Here is a 15,368-nt window from a genome sequence, read left to right on the forward strand (position 1 = left end):
ATACATTAAGTAACTTATTACTTAAGTAAGTTACTTTACGCAGCTATGCTCATAACTGAAGCTCTGTATGCCTGTCATTAGCACCTTCACACTAAACATCTGATTAAATGTTAAAAATAAACTCCTGAATGAAGTTTATTTGCCCTAAAAAAAAGTGGGAAAATACCATACATCATTTTTGCAAAATACTGTAGCATTCAGTGATATCCTCTCTCATTCATTCCAAGACAGCTCATATGAATTTAAACTGACAACAGTTTTTAGGAGAGAGCGATAGAGAGGGAGAGAGAAGAGAGACAAGTGACAAAGAGAGACAGGATGAATAGGGGATAAAGAGGAGGCTGGAGCTGATGACAGTACTAAACTCAGTAACACAGCAGCGCAGGACACTGAATAGACTCTAGAGCCACTCAACAATATCGCACGTGGGACAGATCAGTGATCCCAGCACACAGCACATGAACGTGCTGCAACACAGGCACTCAAACAAACTGATTACAGTGAGCAAACAGCAAGTACAGTTTGTGTTTTCGAAGTCAAAGTTAATGGCCCCACTTGTTACTAACTGATCCTAGTAGAAACCTAACCACAATGTGAGAACAATAACTCCTTACAGAAACCACTGTTTTACTCCCCACCCCAGAATTTCCTCTCTTCTGAAAATCATCAGTTTCCTCTACGGAGAAAGATCAGGAAGCTCTGCCTCACTCTAAGATACTGGGAATATTTCCACTCGGGGAAAAAAGCTTTTCTAACATCTCTGATCAAAACAGACTGTCACCTCCATTCCAACCTCCAGTTAACTGATACTTTTAACTTTGTTTTTTGTTTTTGAATACACATACATGTACATAAAATATATTATTGTCTGGGATATACTGAGGTAGTTTTACATTAGTGTGAGTGGGACATCAGGTGAAATGAGACCGATGTGTATTGCAATGATTTAAAACATTTCACAAGACAATGGACTGGATTGATCTGACATCCTTAGAGTGGGTGTGGTCTGTCTTTACAGGAAGTGTCATATGTTTGCTCATAGTATGAGGGAGTAGTTTCAGTTTATTAAGATAACATATATCAAATTTAGCAGGACTCTTTCAATGAGAACAGAATACAGACTGCAATGCTAAAGAATATCCCTCACACACACACACCCACACACACCCACATATACACACAAAGTAAACTGACATGAGTGACTTTCACTGATTCCACTTTACAGCCACAAGTGGGCAGCACTGCATTAAAAAAGAGCCATTTTTTGGCACAACTCAACTCCATTAAAAAAAAAAAGGTCCCTTTGACAGAGTGAATCTGCAGAGCACATTTAAAATAATGATGCTGTATACTTTCACTACTCTGGCCTCAGTGTTTTTTCTTAGTAAAACTCAGTGTGAACCAAACTATAATGTTTTGCACAAGTCTCTAACAGCTTTACATTTTACATTGAAATGTTATGCAGTCACCTCCTCTCATCCAAAAACACCTACAGTGATCTTCAGTTCCTAGATCTCATATATACAGGAGCTCTGATTATTTAAATATATGTTGACATACATCCCTAATATTGTAAGTTGAGAATGAGTGTCTGTGTGAACATCCTCCTGATGTCTGATGTCTGTCACATCCAACAAGAGAGTTAGCTAAATTGACCTGTAAGACCTGCTAACGAAATATGCTAACATGAAAGATGGGAGCAGATAGGAGGCATGAATGAGCTTAAAAGGAGGACAGAAGCACTCATAATGCTGTATGTCTCTGTTGAAGGCGGGAAAGAGTCACTAATTGACCTATTTTTAGTCAGCTGTGAAAAGGAGCTAAAAATAACGACACATTCGTTTTCATGCATTTCTCAGGATTGTTTTCACTTGCGATGCGAACGCTGTGACTAGGCTGGTCTGAACACCCTCTGAACGCTTACACACACTCTTTTCAAAATTACCAGTCTTCTTTCAGATAATTACAAGGCAGTTTCCAATAACTTTATGAAGTACGATCATTTTCTCAGTTCAAAGAGACGCATGTCATCCGCACATTGAAATTAGAACAGAAAAACTGTAACTGAGGTTCATCATACAACTGTGATATTTTAGAAGTTTGACCAGCTGGCAATAACCTCCAAAACTGCTAAATGTCACAGAACTAATAACGAGATAATATATGCATGTTTTTAGAGTTCATTTATATTTGTGCACCATAGGGCATTTACTGTACTGACTTGGGCTGTATCTCATCCATATACTTTTTGAGTATTTAGGAACAATGGTTTCCTTTTTGGGGATATGGTAGTGATTTTGGATATAGTGCGATTTAACAGCTGGAATTTTGAATTAATGAGCTTCTGTATGTAGGGCTGTTGGGAGAGGTAATGGTAAAAGGTAAAAGAAGCATTTTGCTGCTTGGTGCACTAACATTACATCTTCATGTCCCATTAATTGTTTTCTTATTAAACCAGCTCAGTTAGGCCAACCTAAGACACTTGGTTAAATTTGTCGCAGCAGTCTTTCCTTTCCCGCGGGCCACTCTTTCTCTCAGTCATGCTGTTTCTTTACACAGTTTTCTAAGCCTGGCTTCCTTGGCTAGTCGACCAACAATATCTTATGCATACAGGGCTGAACAAAGCTAAGTTACATGTTAGGACATGTGGTGCAGAGACAAGGATGATTTTAAACCTGGCACAACGATGTATGTTTGTAAAGTTTCCTTACTACTTTGTATTTCGTTCATAAATGTGCTTCCTCTGTTTTTTTTTAATCGATTGCTTGTGTGAAAAAGGCGATTCAAATAAAGTTTGGTTGATTGATTGAGTCTGATTGATGTCTTGAAAAAAATTCTAAGCCAATGACAATTTAAACAAATCAATGGAAAGGTGATAAGTGTGGGTAGAATTTATTGTTTCTCTGTGGATTTCTGCAAGTTTGACTTGACTTCTTAAAAATTGGGAGCTCCCTTGATGTTTTTGTCACTGCTGCTCAACCATCAAATGAAGAAATAGTTATAGTCAGAGCTTAGTGAAGTTGTGTCATTGACCAGGATGTCCACAGCAGAGTCAAGTGCACACATTCCGGTTCCAAGCCTGATATAAATCCTATAGTTTGGGGTCAACTTACCCCGTTTGGTTGACCCAACGTGAACAGCAGTCAGTGACACGAGCCTGGGACATTCTGTAACCTCAGGACTTCAAACGTGTTTTATTGTGGTGCCCTAAGAACAGACCTTCTCTGAGATCAGCTTGGTCAAGTTAACCCCCAGCAGACACTATATCTTTACTGGGGACTAGGACTGACCACAGACCAGTCCTGGCAGATGTATAAGGCCATTGTTCTACATTAGACAGTGGCTCTGTGTGACTGAAGAGGCAATGCAAAACAGTTTGTGTTTTTGTGTTTCAAAGAACACAGCACTACAAGAAAGGAAGGAAACAACAGCAGAGGATACCACACAGACAGATTCAGTGATAACACGGGCTCAGTAGCATTACTGTTGAATACACTAAACTAGTCTGACATGTTTCAGATCAAAAAACCCCAACAATTTTGCCCTAAACAGCAGGTTGATCATGTGACACTGAATGCTTTCCAGTAAACCTTTCATTATAATCTCTAAAAAATACATATTTTTTATATTGTTTCCATCTTTGAAAACAGAAGTTATGATCTTCCCAAACATGCACCTGAAGTTCCATACTTGCAGTTGAAAGCTCTAAAAGACAGACCCAAGATTATGTGGTCACCTAACAATGTGATGAGATGTCATGAGATTATTCCTCCCCATAATCCCTCAGTTTCTTTAAGAAAATAACTGCTGAAGCTCAATATTGATGAAATGGCCTGATGAAAAACAGAGCCATGCCAGTGGGCTGCATGCAGGAATAGTAAGAAAGAAATGAGCCTGTTATGGGCAAATTCCTATCGACAGAATGATGAGCTCTGTCGTCACTTCACTTCCTTTGTTTTGAATCTGGTTAACAGCATTATTTGCTCTGCCTTCCATTGACCTGGCAAGTTTGACAGGCACTCAGTCTATTTTGGGATCTGTTTTTCACAGAAACATGTAGAAATTACAAAATCAGTGGGTAGCAGACAAAGCTCTTGTCTTTGATGTGGCTCATCCTGAAAGCAAATGCCTTCTCCAAGGAATCCACAGAAGCAGTGTTTTTAGTTTTATCACAGCATTATACACTGAAGAGCAGTTTAAGGGAGCAGCAACTGTAGCCTATCATACTTTTATGCTATTTAATCTAATCTTCCACCATACAGGTGAACGCTAATTATTGTGTGTAGTCTATTGTATCCTAGTTCTAAACCAAACTAGCAAAATCTTTTTAAATAATTGTACCATTTATGTTTCCTGTTATTTGAATGAATTAGTCTTCTGACCAATAGAATCTGACATTTCTTTATATATTGCTAGTATATTGTGTTGTGTTTGAATTAATTTCTCACTTAATTTCTTAATTAATCTTAATTTCTCAATTTCTCAAGTTGTTGAGACTCATCAAACCTGTCACTTTGGGATTGTAGGACTGGTCCCACAATGCTTAATTCTTTGACGAGTTGGGAAACCCAGAGTGTCACTATTTGAAGAGTTTGGAAAAAGATTGAAGTCTTTTATGACAAATAGCACCTTTAAGTATTGATTATTATATAGTTTTTATTAGATTTTGACAAAAAAATATTGCCTAAATGAATCAAACGTACACCAAATCTGTCATAGAATCAGTTTCATCATAAAATGTTAGTGTCAGGATGAAAAAAATACTACTTACGCCCACTATAATCCTTTTCAACAGCATTTTCTTAAGTGCCGAACCAAGAAATGAATTATGTCAATATGCTGGACCTAAATCATATCACAACGTCACAGTTATTGCTGAGTCCTAGCTATGACTGTGCCAACTGCTCGGCACGAAGCCAAACGGGCTTCTGTTGCCAGTTGGCACCCTTTGGCCAACTCCTCCACAATGCATCTGATCAGAGCAGTAAACAGCAGCTGAGCCACTGCAGGTGATGAACTCACTGACAGCTAGACAAAACTAAGTTGCTGTGCTTTGTACCCCAAATACCATTTTTGGGTATACTTCATTATACAGTACTTTGCTTAAACTGGCAGTCAATATTTACTTATGATACTTTACTGTTTCTGTAATTATGAGTTTAATGAGAGACAAGGATGGAAGGGGAGACATCAACCACTGTCGATTCAATCCCCACATCTAAATTCAACTTGGTGAGTGAGCAGGTGCTCAGCTGTGGCGTGAGCAGGAGGAAGGTCACAGCCCTGTGAATGCAAGGCACAAATCCGCCATTGGGGTGTTCCATTTTTTTGCTCTTTATGCAAAAGCCGTTTTCCTCATTTTTGGGTGGTGCAGCCAACGCAAGGTCTCCTTTCTCAAAAAAACAAACAAACAAAAAAGTTAAAAATAAACCTGGAGCATTCGAATACAGATTTGGACAAAGAGACGTCAATTACCATGGCAACGGCTACTGCTCTTCTGAAGGCAATGTGAAGCACCAAATAGGTTCAAAATTCAGTGTATTTTTTTAAGGTGTGCTTTCTTTTAGGTGGCTAAAATACGTCTGACTGTCTACACGCTGCTTCTCTACGCAGGGGGAGAGCTGACCATCATCTACAGCAGGTAATACAGGATGGAGTGTGAATATTTTCAGGTTCTAAACAGCAGTAAACCAAATACCTTCAGGTTGCCAACACGCCAGCAAACTCCAAACTGATGAGAGACAAGCAACCTCTGCCTCTTTGTATATGTATACTGCATCCTGAGACAGTCAATGGGCTCTCAGGGCTGCACTGTGGAACCTGATCCTTATAGCACAGGGCAGCAGCTGGATGCCCAGATGGGGCAAGATGACGTCCCCCAGAGAGATCCAGTTGGAGCTTTCTGGATTGACATGGTAGACGGGGGGCATGTTTACCGCCATTGACTTTTAAGAGCGGACAGCAGCAGCAGTCCACTGCACCTGATCCTTCCTGAGCTCTGCTAGCCCTCGTTTCACTTATTTTATTTTTTTTTACTTAATCTATTTCATCAATATCTCTGTTGCACTTTTCCTGGCTTTCAGCTCTCCTTTTTCTCATCCGACTGTTTTTACTCTATCGCTCTCTCTCACACACACACATCATTCCATTGCGGCAGTGTAATCACCAACACTCTTTGATTGACACATTCCTGAGCAGCCCACCTGTTTGAAGAAGAATGGTCCAGTGTGTGCAGTTACCCCCTCTGTTACACACAAACACACCTTTTCTCAATGGGTTTAGGTGGGAACCATCAGGATTAAACACGGCTGTACTACCCTTATGTCCGACCTTTCAACCTTGACCTACACAGCATCTACCCACATCATTCCTCTCTTCACACACACGCGCACACACACACACACACACACCCACACACACACACTCAAACATTGCAGTACACAGCTTAACAGAGCTCCATTGTCACACATTTCACAGCAAGGCTCAGCCTGCCTACCTCCCCTACCCCCACACACATACACACCCCACCCACTGAGCTGCCCCCACTCTGCAATACAGTACAGATCCCCCAAGTCCGAAAAAAAACAAAACAAAACAGAACAATGACTGTTCCCCATCTGCAGCGTGCAATTTGCTCCCTGTCACTCCTCACTAGCCCCTCCCCCTGACACACACACACACACACACACACACACACACACACACACACACACACACACACACACACACACACACACACACAAACACACCCTGTGAATATATGAGGGGGGTTAAGTGATTGTTAGTTCAGAGACACTTCATCATTGTAATTGGGAAAGTCACTTAGCGATATTGCTTTTTCAGATTTCGTCACTGCTGATAATGCTGAACTTCCCAACTTCCCATTAGCAGATACAGAGAGCAAATGCAATCTGTATCTGCTCACAGGAAAAGTTAAACTCCGCCTGTTTATTCTGCTGTGCACTGTGCAGAATGGCAATGAACTAAGTGGCAACTATATTTGATGGAAAACTGCCCTAAACACTTTGTTCCTGCTGGACACGCCATCCTTCTATTCACTAAACCGTGTGCCCTGCAGTAGTGCCCATTCCAGGCAGTATGCACTGTGAGTGAGAGTGACACATGGACAGGTAGCCACTCTTTCACATAACTTACACATTTACTTTAGATAAACTTAACATTCACACAAACATTATATATTCAAATGGACCAAACCTTCATGTCTGTGGTAGTGCCTGACTATATACTACATTACCAAAAGTATTCACTAACCCACCAAAATAATTGAAAGTAGGTGTTCCAATCACTTTCATGGCCAAAGGAGTATAAAAGCAAGCACCTAGGCATGCAGACTGTTTCTACAAACATTTGTGAAAGAATGGATCGCTCTCAGGAGCTCAGTGAATTCTAGCATAGTACTGTGATAAGATGGTACCTGTGCAACAAGTCCAGTTGTGAAATTTCCTCGGTCCTAAATATTCCACAGTCAGCTTATTACAAAGTGGAAGCGATTGGGAACGACAGCAACTCGTGGCCATGTAAAATGACAGAGCAGGGTCAGCAGATGCTGAGGCGCATAGTGCGCAGAGGTTGCCAACTTTCTGCAGAGTCAATCACTACAGAACTCCAAACTTCTAGAGAGCTTGATGGAATAGGTTTCCATGACCGAGTAGCTGCATCCAAGCCATACAGCAGCAAGTGCAATACAAAGCATCAGATGCAGTGGTGTAAAGCACGCCACCACTGGACTCTAGAGCAGTGGAGACGTGTTCTCTGGACTGATGAATCTCGCCCAAGAGATGTTAGACAATCCCATGCTCCCAACTTTGTGGGAACAGTTTGGGGATGGCCCCTTCCTGTTCCAACATGACTGTGCACCAGTGAACAAAGCAAGGTCCATAAAGACATGGATGAGAGAGTGTTGTTTTTTCCTAATTTTACAATATTGATATTGAGGTATCTGTCCAAAAAGATTGTGATGTTTGATTTTGTCGCACCATCCTAGCATTTATGAAGTGCTTTTGAGGAGATTTCAGAATATTGAGATATACAGTGTATTGCAATACATGGTAAAATTATCACGATACTATTTAAGGCCATTTTGCCCAGCCCCACTTAATACCTAAATGTTATGTATGCAAGTATACGCATAAAACTAAGGCTACAACAGCACACAATAATGTGTAGATACTAAATACACTGAACAGGACAGGATAATATAAGTTGTAATAATACTTAATTGGTGCCAGCAAAGCTGCCATTGATCTGTCAGCATGAAAGTTCACAGGTATACAAAAAAGATCTCAATAAAAAATGACTGAAACTATACTGACCACAGTCACTGTTTTAATGCTACGTTTATATCTCAGCGAGGAGCCTAAGCAAGCAATAAATCAGCATCAGCCAGCTGCATCAGCAACTGCTTCTAATGGAACTGTTACAACTATGACACCAAAGCATCCATTACAAATCCGCTGAATCATTCGCCTACACGTTTATAGAGCTAATTAGGCTCCATGCATTATGAGTGATTGTACAGACATTGAGATGCTGACAACGTCATTATTTTCTCAATGATTACTGTTGAATGGGGACCATGAACTAAGACCCTCCACTTTACAAGTCATTAGCATTTACTATAAACAATCAACAGAGGATCAATCAACAGGAAATGCCATACAGGCTGACATTATTTCCACATGACCATTACATTGACTAAGCTCTACAGAAAACAAGGAAACAGTCCTAGCTTTAGCTTTATCAATAATTAATTCATTAATAAAAGAAGTCCTTGGAGAGCAAACAGGCCTATTCTGAAAGCCAGTAGCTGCATGAAAGAGAAATGCCACTGTTTTACTTCTGTGAGCACGTGAAGTGAAACCAGCACAAACTAATCACCCCTTTCGGCCTGTGCTGAGAGCAAAATTTGGCAGTAAGACATATAAGGTAAGAGGAGCCTGCTCGGCTGAACACAAAGAATCTGATGGGGAGGGTTGGCAAAACAGGAGCACCGTACGAAACATGAATTCATTAAGTATACAGAACTTCAAAAAACAAAAACAGCAATGTAGTTATGGTACCTAAAGTACTGAAAAGGTTTGTTGTGGTTATTGCTCAGAGTCAACTGACCTTCAGCAGCTATTTTGATAATTGATGAATCACTGAAGAAATGTTTAATGACAAACATCATCTGGTCGATGATGAGGATGATGTCAACCTGAGCTCTGGGCATTTTAAAAAAAAAAAAAACTTTTTCTGACATTTATAGAGAAATCAAGTGAAATCAATGAAAATAATCATTAGCTGCTGCCCTTTCTCTAATGATATGCTGTAAACAACTGGCTGTATTGACCAGCCTGTACAGCGACCTCTCCCTGAACCTGTGGTCACCGGTCATCTCTGACCGGTCATCGCACGTAACACATGCTGCAGGGACGTGCTGGGCGGTCGTGCCCAGCTGACTGATAGATCCATTGAGATAATACAATATAATTTTGAATACAAAGTTCAAAAAGGAGGCCTTAGGAAAATATGAAGCAAATTGATTTTTACAACAGTTAGTCAATTCAAGATCAACCAACATTTGATCTCAAAATTCTACTGAAGCATTTATTTACTATCAAATGTACATAAGGTTCAAATATAAAAGTAAATTTAAAGGTTAATCAGTTGAATCAACTTAAACTTCCTCAACAGGCTCCCCACCCTCTACTACAAGTAGCAGAACTAAAAAAGGGTTGGCAGTAAATTAATTTAAAAAAAATTCCTACTTTGGCTCTTATGTAGTCACCACTGTGGGCGTGCTCGATATCCCACCCACAGGACTATCTGATTGGTTAAACATCACAAGTAAAAGCCCATCAACCGTGACGACTACTGTGTCACAGAGACTGAGAGCAGAGCTATACGTGGATGGGAAAGACAATGCAATTGTTAAATTTGACATATATGATGAACTGTGGGGAGGTCCCAGGTTTGTGTCAAACTCTGACACAGACAGCACCCCTCTAGCATCGTAAAGTTTTTATTATTATTATTTTCATCATCAATGCATAAAACATTTTGGTACAAACATTTATCCACCAGTGTGTCAAGCAGCCCTCAGCCCACCTGGCTTTGGCACTTGGCATTCATTTTTCAGACAATGGATACTCGTGCTGTCACTCTGAATTTCCACAGTCAAAGGTTCATTCGAACATTGGAATAACTTAAATATTCAAACTGTAAGACCTGTTTGAGCTCAAACTCCCATTCTGTTTGAGTATAGATTACACAGATACAATACACTGAGTCAGAGGCATTGATAGGAGTATCTTTGAATTTCGGACATAGTCACATTAAAGGGACATTTCACCCCAAATGCAAAACTTATTTTTCCTCTTACCTATAGTGCTATTTATCCAACTAAAATGTGAAAAATGGAAATATCAGCTGAAGTAGCTGACTCACTCTGACACACTCACAACAAGATCTGTGGATTATCTTGATTAACTGGGTTGTGATTTCTGGAAAGAGACACTGCTGTTGAGTTTTTCAAATGTTTTTTCGGCACTCTTAACACCTCAAGCAGACTGCCAGCTAGTTCCATTTTATTGGAGAGAAAGCAGACTACAACACTACAACTGATATCTCCAAAACTCACGCCAAAACAATCTAAATGGATAAATAACACTAAAGTTATGAGGTAAACTATGTTACATCTGTGGGTGAACGGTACCTTTAACTATGTTAACTGTCTTATACTAAGCTAGGCTAACCCTGACTCCAGTTCTGTACTTAAAACATAGATATGAGAGGGACATTGACCTTTTTTTTCCAGAATGTCTAACTTTTCCTTGTCTCCCTCTTAAATCAACTGAAGCCCGAAAATAACTAAAAACTGCGACCAAATAACAGGTTATAAATCCGCTATACACAGACCGTCAATCTCTCTGTGCCATTTTCATAAAAAGTCACCGATTGCAACTCTTGCTTTGAAAATTCCACCACCGATGGCAGTTATCATATGACCCATGACCCTGATGCTAACTGGGCCATGACACGATCCCACAGTAATAAGATGTGAATAACACGAAAACCACACAGTGAGGGGAGAAAATAGCTCATCTGAGCGAAGAACAATGAGTCGTGTGATGGGAGTGATCAAAGTAATGACACATTAGGGAGAAAAATGTCAGAATCCAGATTAGTAACAAGCCTCATGAATATGCAATGCACAGATCAGTCTCAGTGCTGGTAGTGATTGTTACGAGGAGGAAGATATTTCTGAAATGTTGTGTCATTTCTGGATGAATGTCTCTCCGCTGGGAGAAGACTAACGGCTACAATGTGCCTTCTGTCGCTAACTGTGCATATGTGGGCTGGCATATGGAAATACATGCATTCCAGCCCAATTTCTTATTGTCTCTCTGCCCACCCACCCGTACCCTATCATCTCTGCAATGAGAGAGGGTGGGGAGTGTAAAACTGTCACAGCGAAAATATGTGCTGCATTCCCTGAAAACATGTAAGGATGATTCTGTCATTTGCAGAGTGCAGCATATGATCCTCTGCTGGAAAAAAAAATAATAAAAAAAACAACTAAAAAACATACAACAACAAAAAGACATGGGCTGTGCTGAAGACAGGTCGACTGCTGAAGACAAGTATGTGGAACTAGCTGCAAGTTATCAGTCTGATAGATGTGTGCTGTGCAGCTGAGCATGTGTCTCTGCTTTCAAACAAAACAGTGCATTTGAAGTCATCACTTATTCATGGATTAACATTATGTGGGTGAACAGCCTGCAGCGTGCACTTTTGTTTCAAGATGGGGAATTTGACAAGTTGCATAATACGCGGACAAGTGCATGAGAACATCCCCCGCCCCCCCCCCCCAAAAAAGGACTTGTGCTCCTGGAGGAGACGATGAATGCTGAAGCTATGCTAGCAGTTAAGTTACACGAATACTGGGATTTTAAGTTAAAACTTTAACTGACACTTATCATGTGATTACGACGTAAATTTGGGCAATGGGGGTTATATGAAAAAAATCATTAACTCTCGCATTAAGTTCAGAAAAACGGCGTCTCTAAGGGACTTTTACGTTCTGGAAATGCTGTTATCACCTTGCACTTCAGCTAAAGTGAAGATTAGCACCTCGAACACATGCTTTTATCTATGTTATAGTTGTTGGCACCCGAGGGGAGAAAAAAAAAATCTTTTTGAAAGAGGAAACTCATAACACAGGTGAATAAACACGCAATACAATGAAATAAACCTCAAACCACTTTAAGTCATCACTGACATAAGATAACAAAATAAATGCTCAGAATATTGAGTTTTGACTTACTTCAGTGTCAGACTGAGGTGGAATTCCAACAAGGCAAAAAGCAACTCCATTCATTGGGTTCTCAGCGTGTGGTGAGTGTAAAATAAAAAAATAAAAAAAGAAGAAGAAGAAGAAGAAATGTTTTCAGGCTATTCTGCTGTCAACATTGTGGCCATTTCTCTCAAGTACTGTCTGGGGGGACTGAACGGTCCGCCTCTCCCTCTCAGCACAGCGTAAACAGTCCCGCTACGAGCAGCGTCATGCGGCCATATTAAGACACAATAGTAGCGGAAGTCGGGCAAGTCAGACTTCAAAATAAAGGCGTCATTTAAGACCTCGCCTTTAAATTGAAAGACCACAGTCTGTCAATGGACTTTTTCCATAAACAAAAGGAAAAAAAAAACCCACGGGTCCAAAAATGTTATCATCCTCAGCAGATCATGACGGAGTGCAATAAAGAATACAATATAAAGCGTCTAACTAGTATAAAGGAATGGCAGAGCTAATATTAAAATAAACTAAAAATGTACTATAAAACCAATCTATGTATGTCATAGAATACATTCTTTGTTAAATCTCTACACACTTGAGCAGACTACATGTATCTTCTTTAGTGAAGCTGACAAGAATGTGATTTGAGCCACAGGCTTTTAAAAAGCACTGCAAACACAATTATAATTTCAATAATATTATCAAATATTATTCAATATTATTACAAATTTACTCTCATTTGGCGGACCCTGCCACCTTTCAACCTTCAACAGCCTTCCTGACAACAGCTTGTTTATTCAGTTTTGGAATAAATGCATACTTGAGTTTGTATTATTTCTTCATAAATATTGTAAGTATGTATTAAAATTCTGAATTTAAATTGGCACCAATAAATACATCTCTGTAGGTGCCTTAAGTTTCAGTGTGCGAACATGAACAGTTTTCCTCTATTTTAGTTACCTGGCAGGTGTAGGTACAACATCACAGACAGCTGTTAAAAGTAATTATCGTTTGATGTTGCTAATCTACCTCTTCTTTGCTTCAATGTTTCAGAGCTGGCACCTTCATATATGGCAACTGCCATCCTAATACTTCATTATACTGATAACTCACCATGATAATTCAGTCAGGGAGTCTTGTAAATGGAACTGAGCCAAATGGAAGAGGCAACCAAGTGACAAGATCATTTATAATAAAATGGGTGACACAGGAGTTTATGAATCTCCTCAAAAACCATTGATCAGAGTCCTGCCATTGAGTTTGCAGGTTCATTCTTGACCCTGAATCTTTTTTTAAAAATCCTAAATAAAGGTCCACTTACCTGGTCATTTTTGTATGTGCACAAATGCTGACCATTTTCCAATCTAAACCATATGTTTTATATTGATTCAATATGTTTCAGGTAGCCATTGGTTCCCAAGGAATATTTTGTAAAACAGGTTGATCACAACATGTAGGGACTACATATATAAACTAATAATCTGAAGTTAAGGTCTATATACTATCTTTCTCCAGAGCTTGCAACCAAGAACTGGAAGAAGCTAGTAAGTAAACCCATAATTCAGGTTATTTTGTTTAATTGCTAAATACAAGGTTAGGGATGAACTTGCTTGCAGAAACACTAACATATGAAGAAAATAAGGTGGTGCTGAATATTTTTTTCCCCTTTCCTCTCCTCCAGATGACACTTCCTTCCTCTCTCCAACAGATTTCTGCTTTGGAGCTCCCAACTGACCTTTTTTAAAATGAAGAGAGTCAGACTGAAATGGATCACTGTTCAGGAGGAAAGGAATGTTTGCACTGGGATTATAACCCACGAGATGATAACATGGGAATAAAGGACTGACCAGAAGAGACAATATTCCGTAAGTGTTACCATATATGTCGTTATTTTGTTTGTCTGAACAAGAATATGAACTTTTGTGCTTATAGGTTATGAAGTCTGAGATATTGCCTCGAGGTGCTCATACGAACAATCTGAATACAGAGCAAAAATAAATTGTTACACACAGAGTAAACATTCTATCATTGACAGGTTGAAATGTACTATATCTTATCAATAGAGTGCCTAGCCCACTTTCCCACACACTATAGGAGTGGTGGTCCTGATTTGCTCTGTCAGATGTCAGTCCATCCCTTTCCTCAAGGCTGGTGAGAAGACCTGTTCCCGGCCTGAGACAGGACCTGTGCAGATCGTCCACAGCTTCAGACTGGCAGCTGAGAGTGGATCTTGGGATAACAATTTCCTGATTTCCCCTGATCACATAATGCACACGTGACTCCGTCCAGATGTGATCATCTTTCTCAGACTCCACCAAGCTGGTGATCATGTTGAAGCTTACAGTACCCTGGGAAAAACACATTGAGGAGGCTCACAGGAAGAGGCTTGCCAAATACCAGTAGAAGGTGGAGCACTGCAGAAGCTGAGGCTGGGGGGGCTCTCTGCAAGCCAGTGAAAGTGGGCTCTTTGCTGGTCAATCTGTAAATCACTGGCAGGACTTTGACTAACCAGAACTACGAAGAGGGAGGCCATAAGCTCCATCACTGAAGCTGCAGAGAAAGCCACTTGGTGGATTTGGATACCCCAATGACCCCAGGAGTATCACTGATAATGCATCCCAACCCATCCTAGAGATGTCTTGCAATTTAATCAAAACAGCTCCAGTTGGAAGCCATCAAAACAGTGAGTCCACGAGTCCAAGTCACAAAATAGGCACAAGTGTCCAAATCTCTTTGATACAGTTAGAATTCAGCTTTACTTTGACTGATTTGTATGGTTTCTTCATGGCCCATTAAATGTGCCAAAGCCCACCAATACCACAAATACTTGCTTTGACATGAAAGGATACTTTCCTTAAAACAAATCAAACATCATCTGTTTATACTTTAAGTTCAGTGTAAATATAAACCTATAGAGTAAACCTATAGTATGAGTATGTCATTTCCAATCAGTGTGCTTGTCAGTTGACCTTTTCAATCGGACCGCTGTCTATTGTTGTTGTTCACGCACATGATTGCAACCTGGACGGCTTGCTGTATGTTTTAATATTTTTCTTGCATATCCATTTTG

At 40.0% G+C, this 15,368-nt stretch overlaps 1 protein-coding gene across 2 annotated transcripts in view; it reads right to left on the bottom strand.

The window, feature by feature from the left end:
• The window catches only part of LOC119010143 (rho GTPase-activating protein 23-like), a 63,323-nt gene that overhangs the window by 29,802 nt on the left and 18,153 nt on the right, over positions 1–15,368 (bottom strand). Inside the window, exon 1 of one of the 2 annotated variants that reach the window (XM_037082070.1) lies at positions 12,329–12,557. The exons of the other annotated variant lie outside the window; for it this stretch is intronic. Coding sequence (XP_036937965.1) covers positions 12,329–12,382 — 54 coding nt within the window. The 5' untranslated portion in view covers positions 12,383–12,557. Of the gene's footprint in view, positions 1–12,328; positions 12,558–15,368 lie in introns of those variants that run through there. 2 annotated transcript variants of the gene reach the window in all.

The sequence above is a fragment of the Acanthopagrus latus genome, chromosome 20 (assembly GCF_904848185.1).
Source record: "Acanthopagrus latus isolate v.2019 chromosome 20, fAcaLat1.1, whole genome shotgun sequence".
NCBI lineage: Eukaryota > Metazoa > Chordata > Actinopteri > Spariformes > Sparidae > Acanthopagrus > Acanthopagrus latus.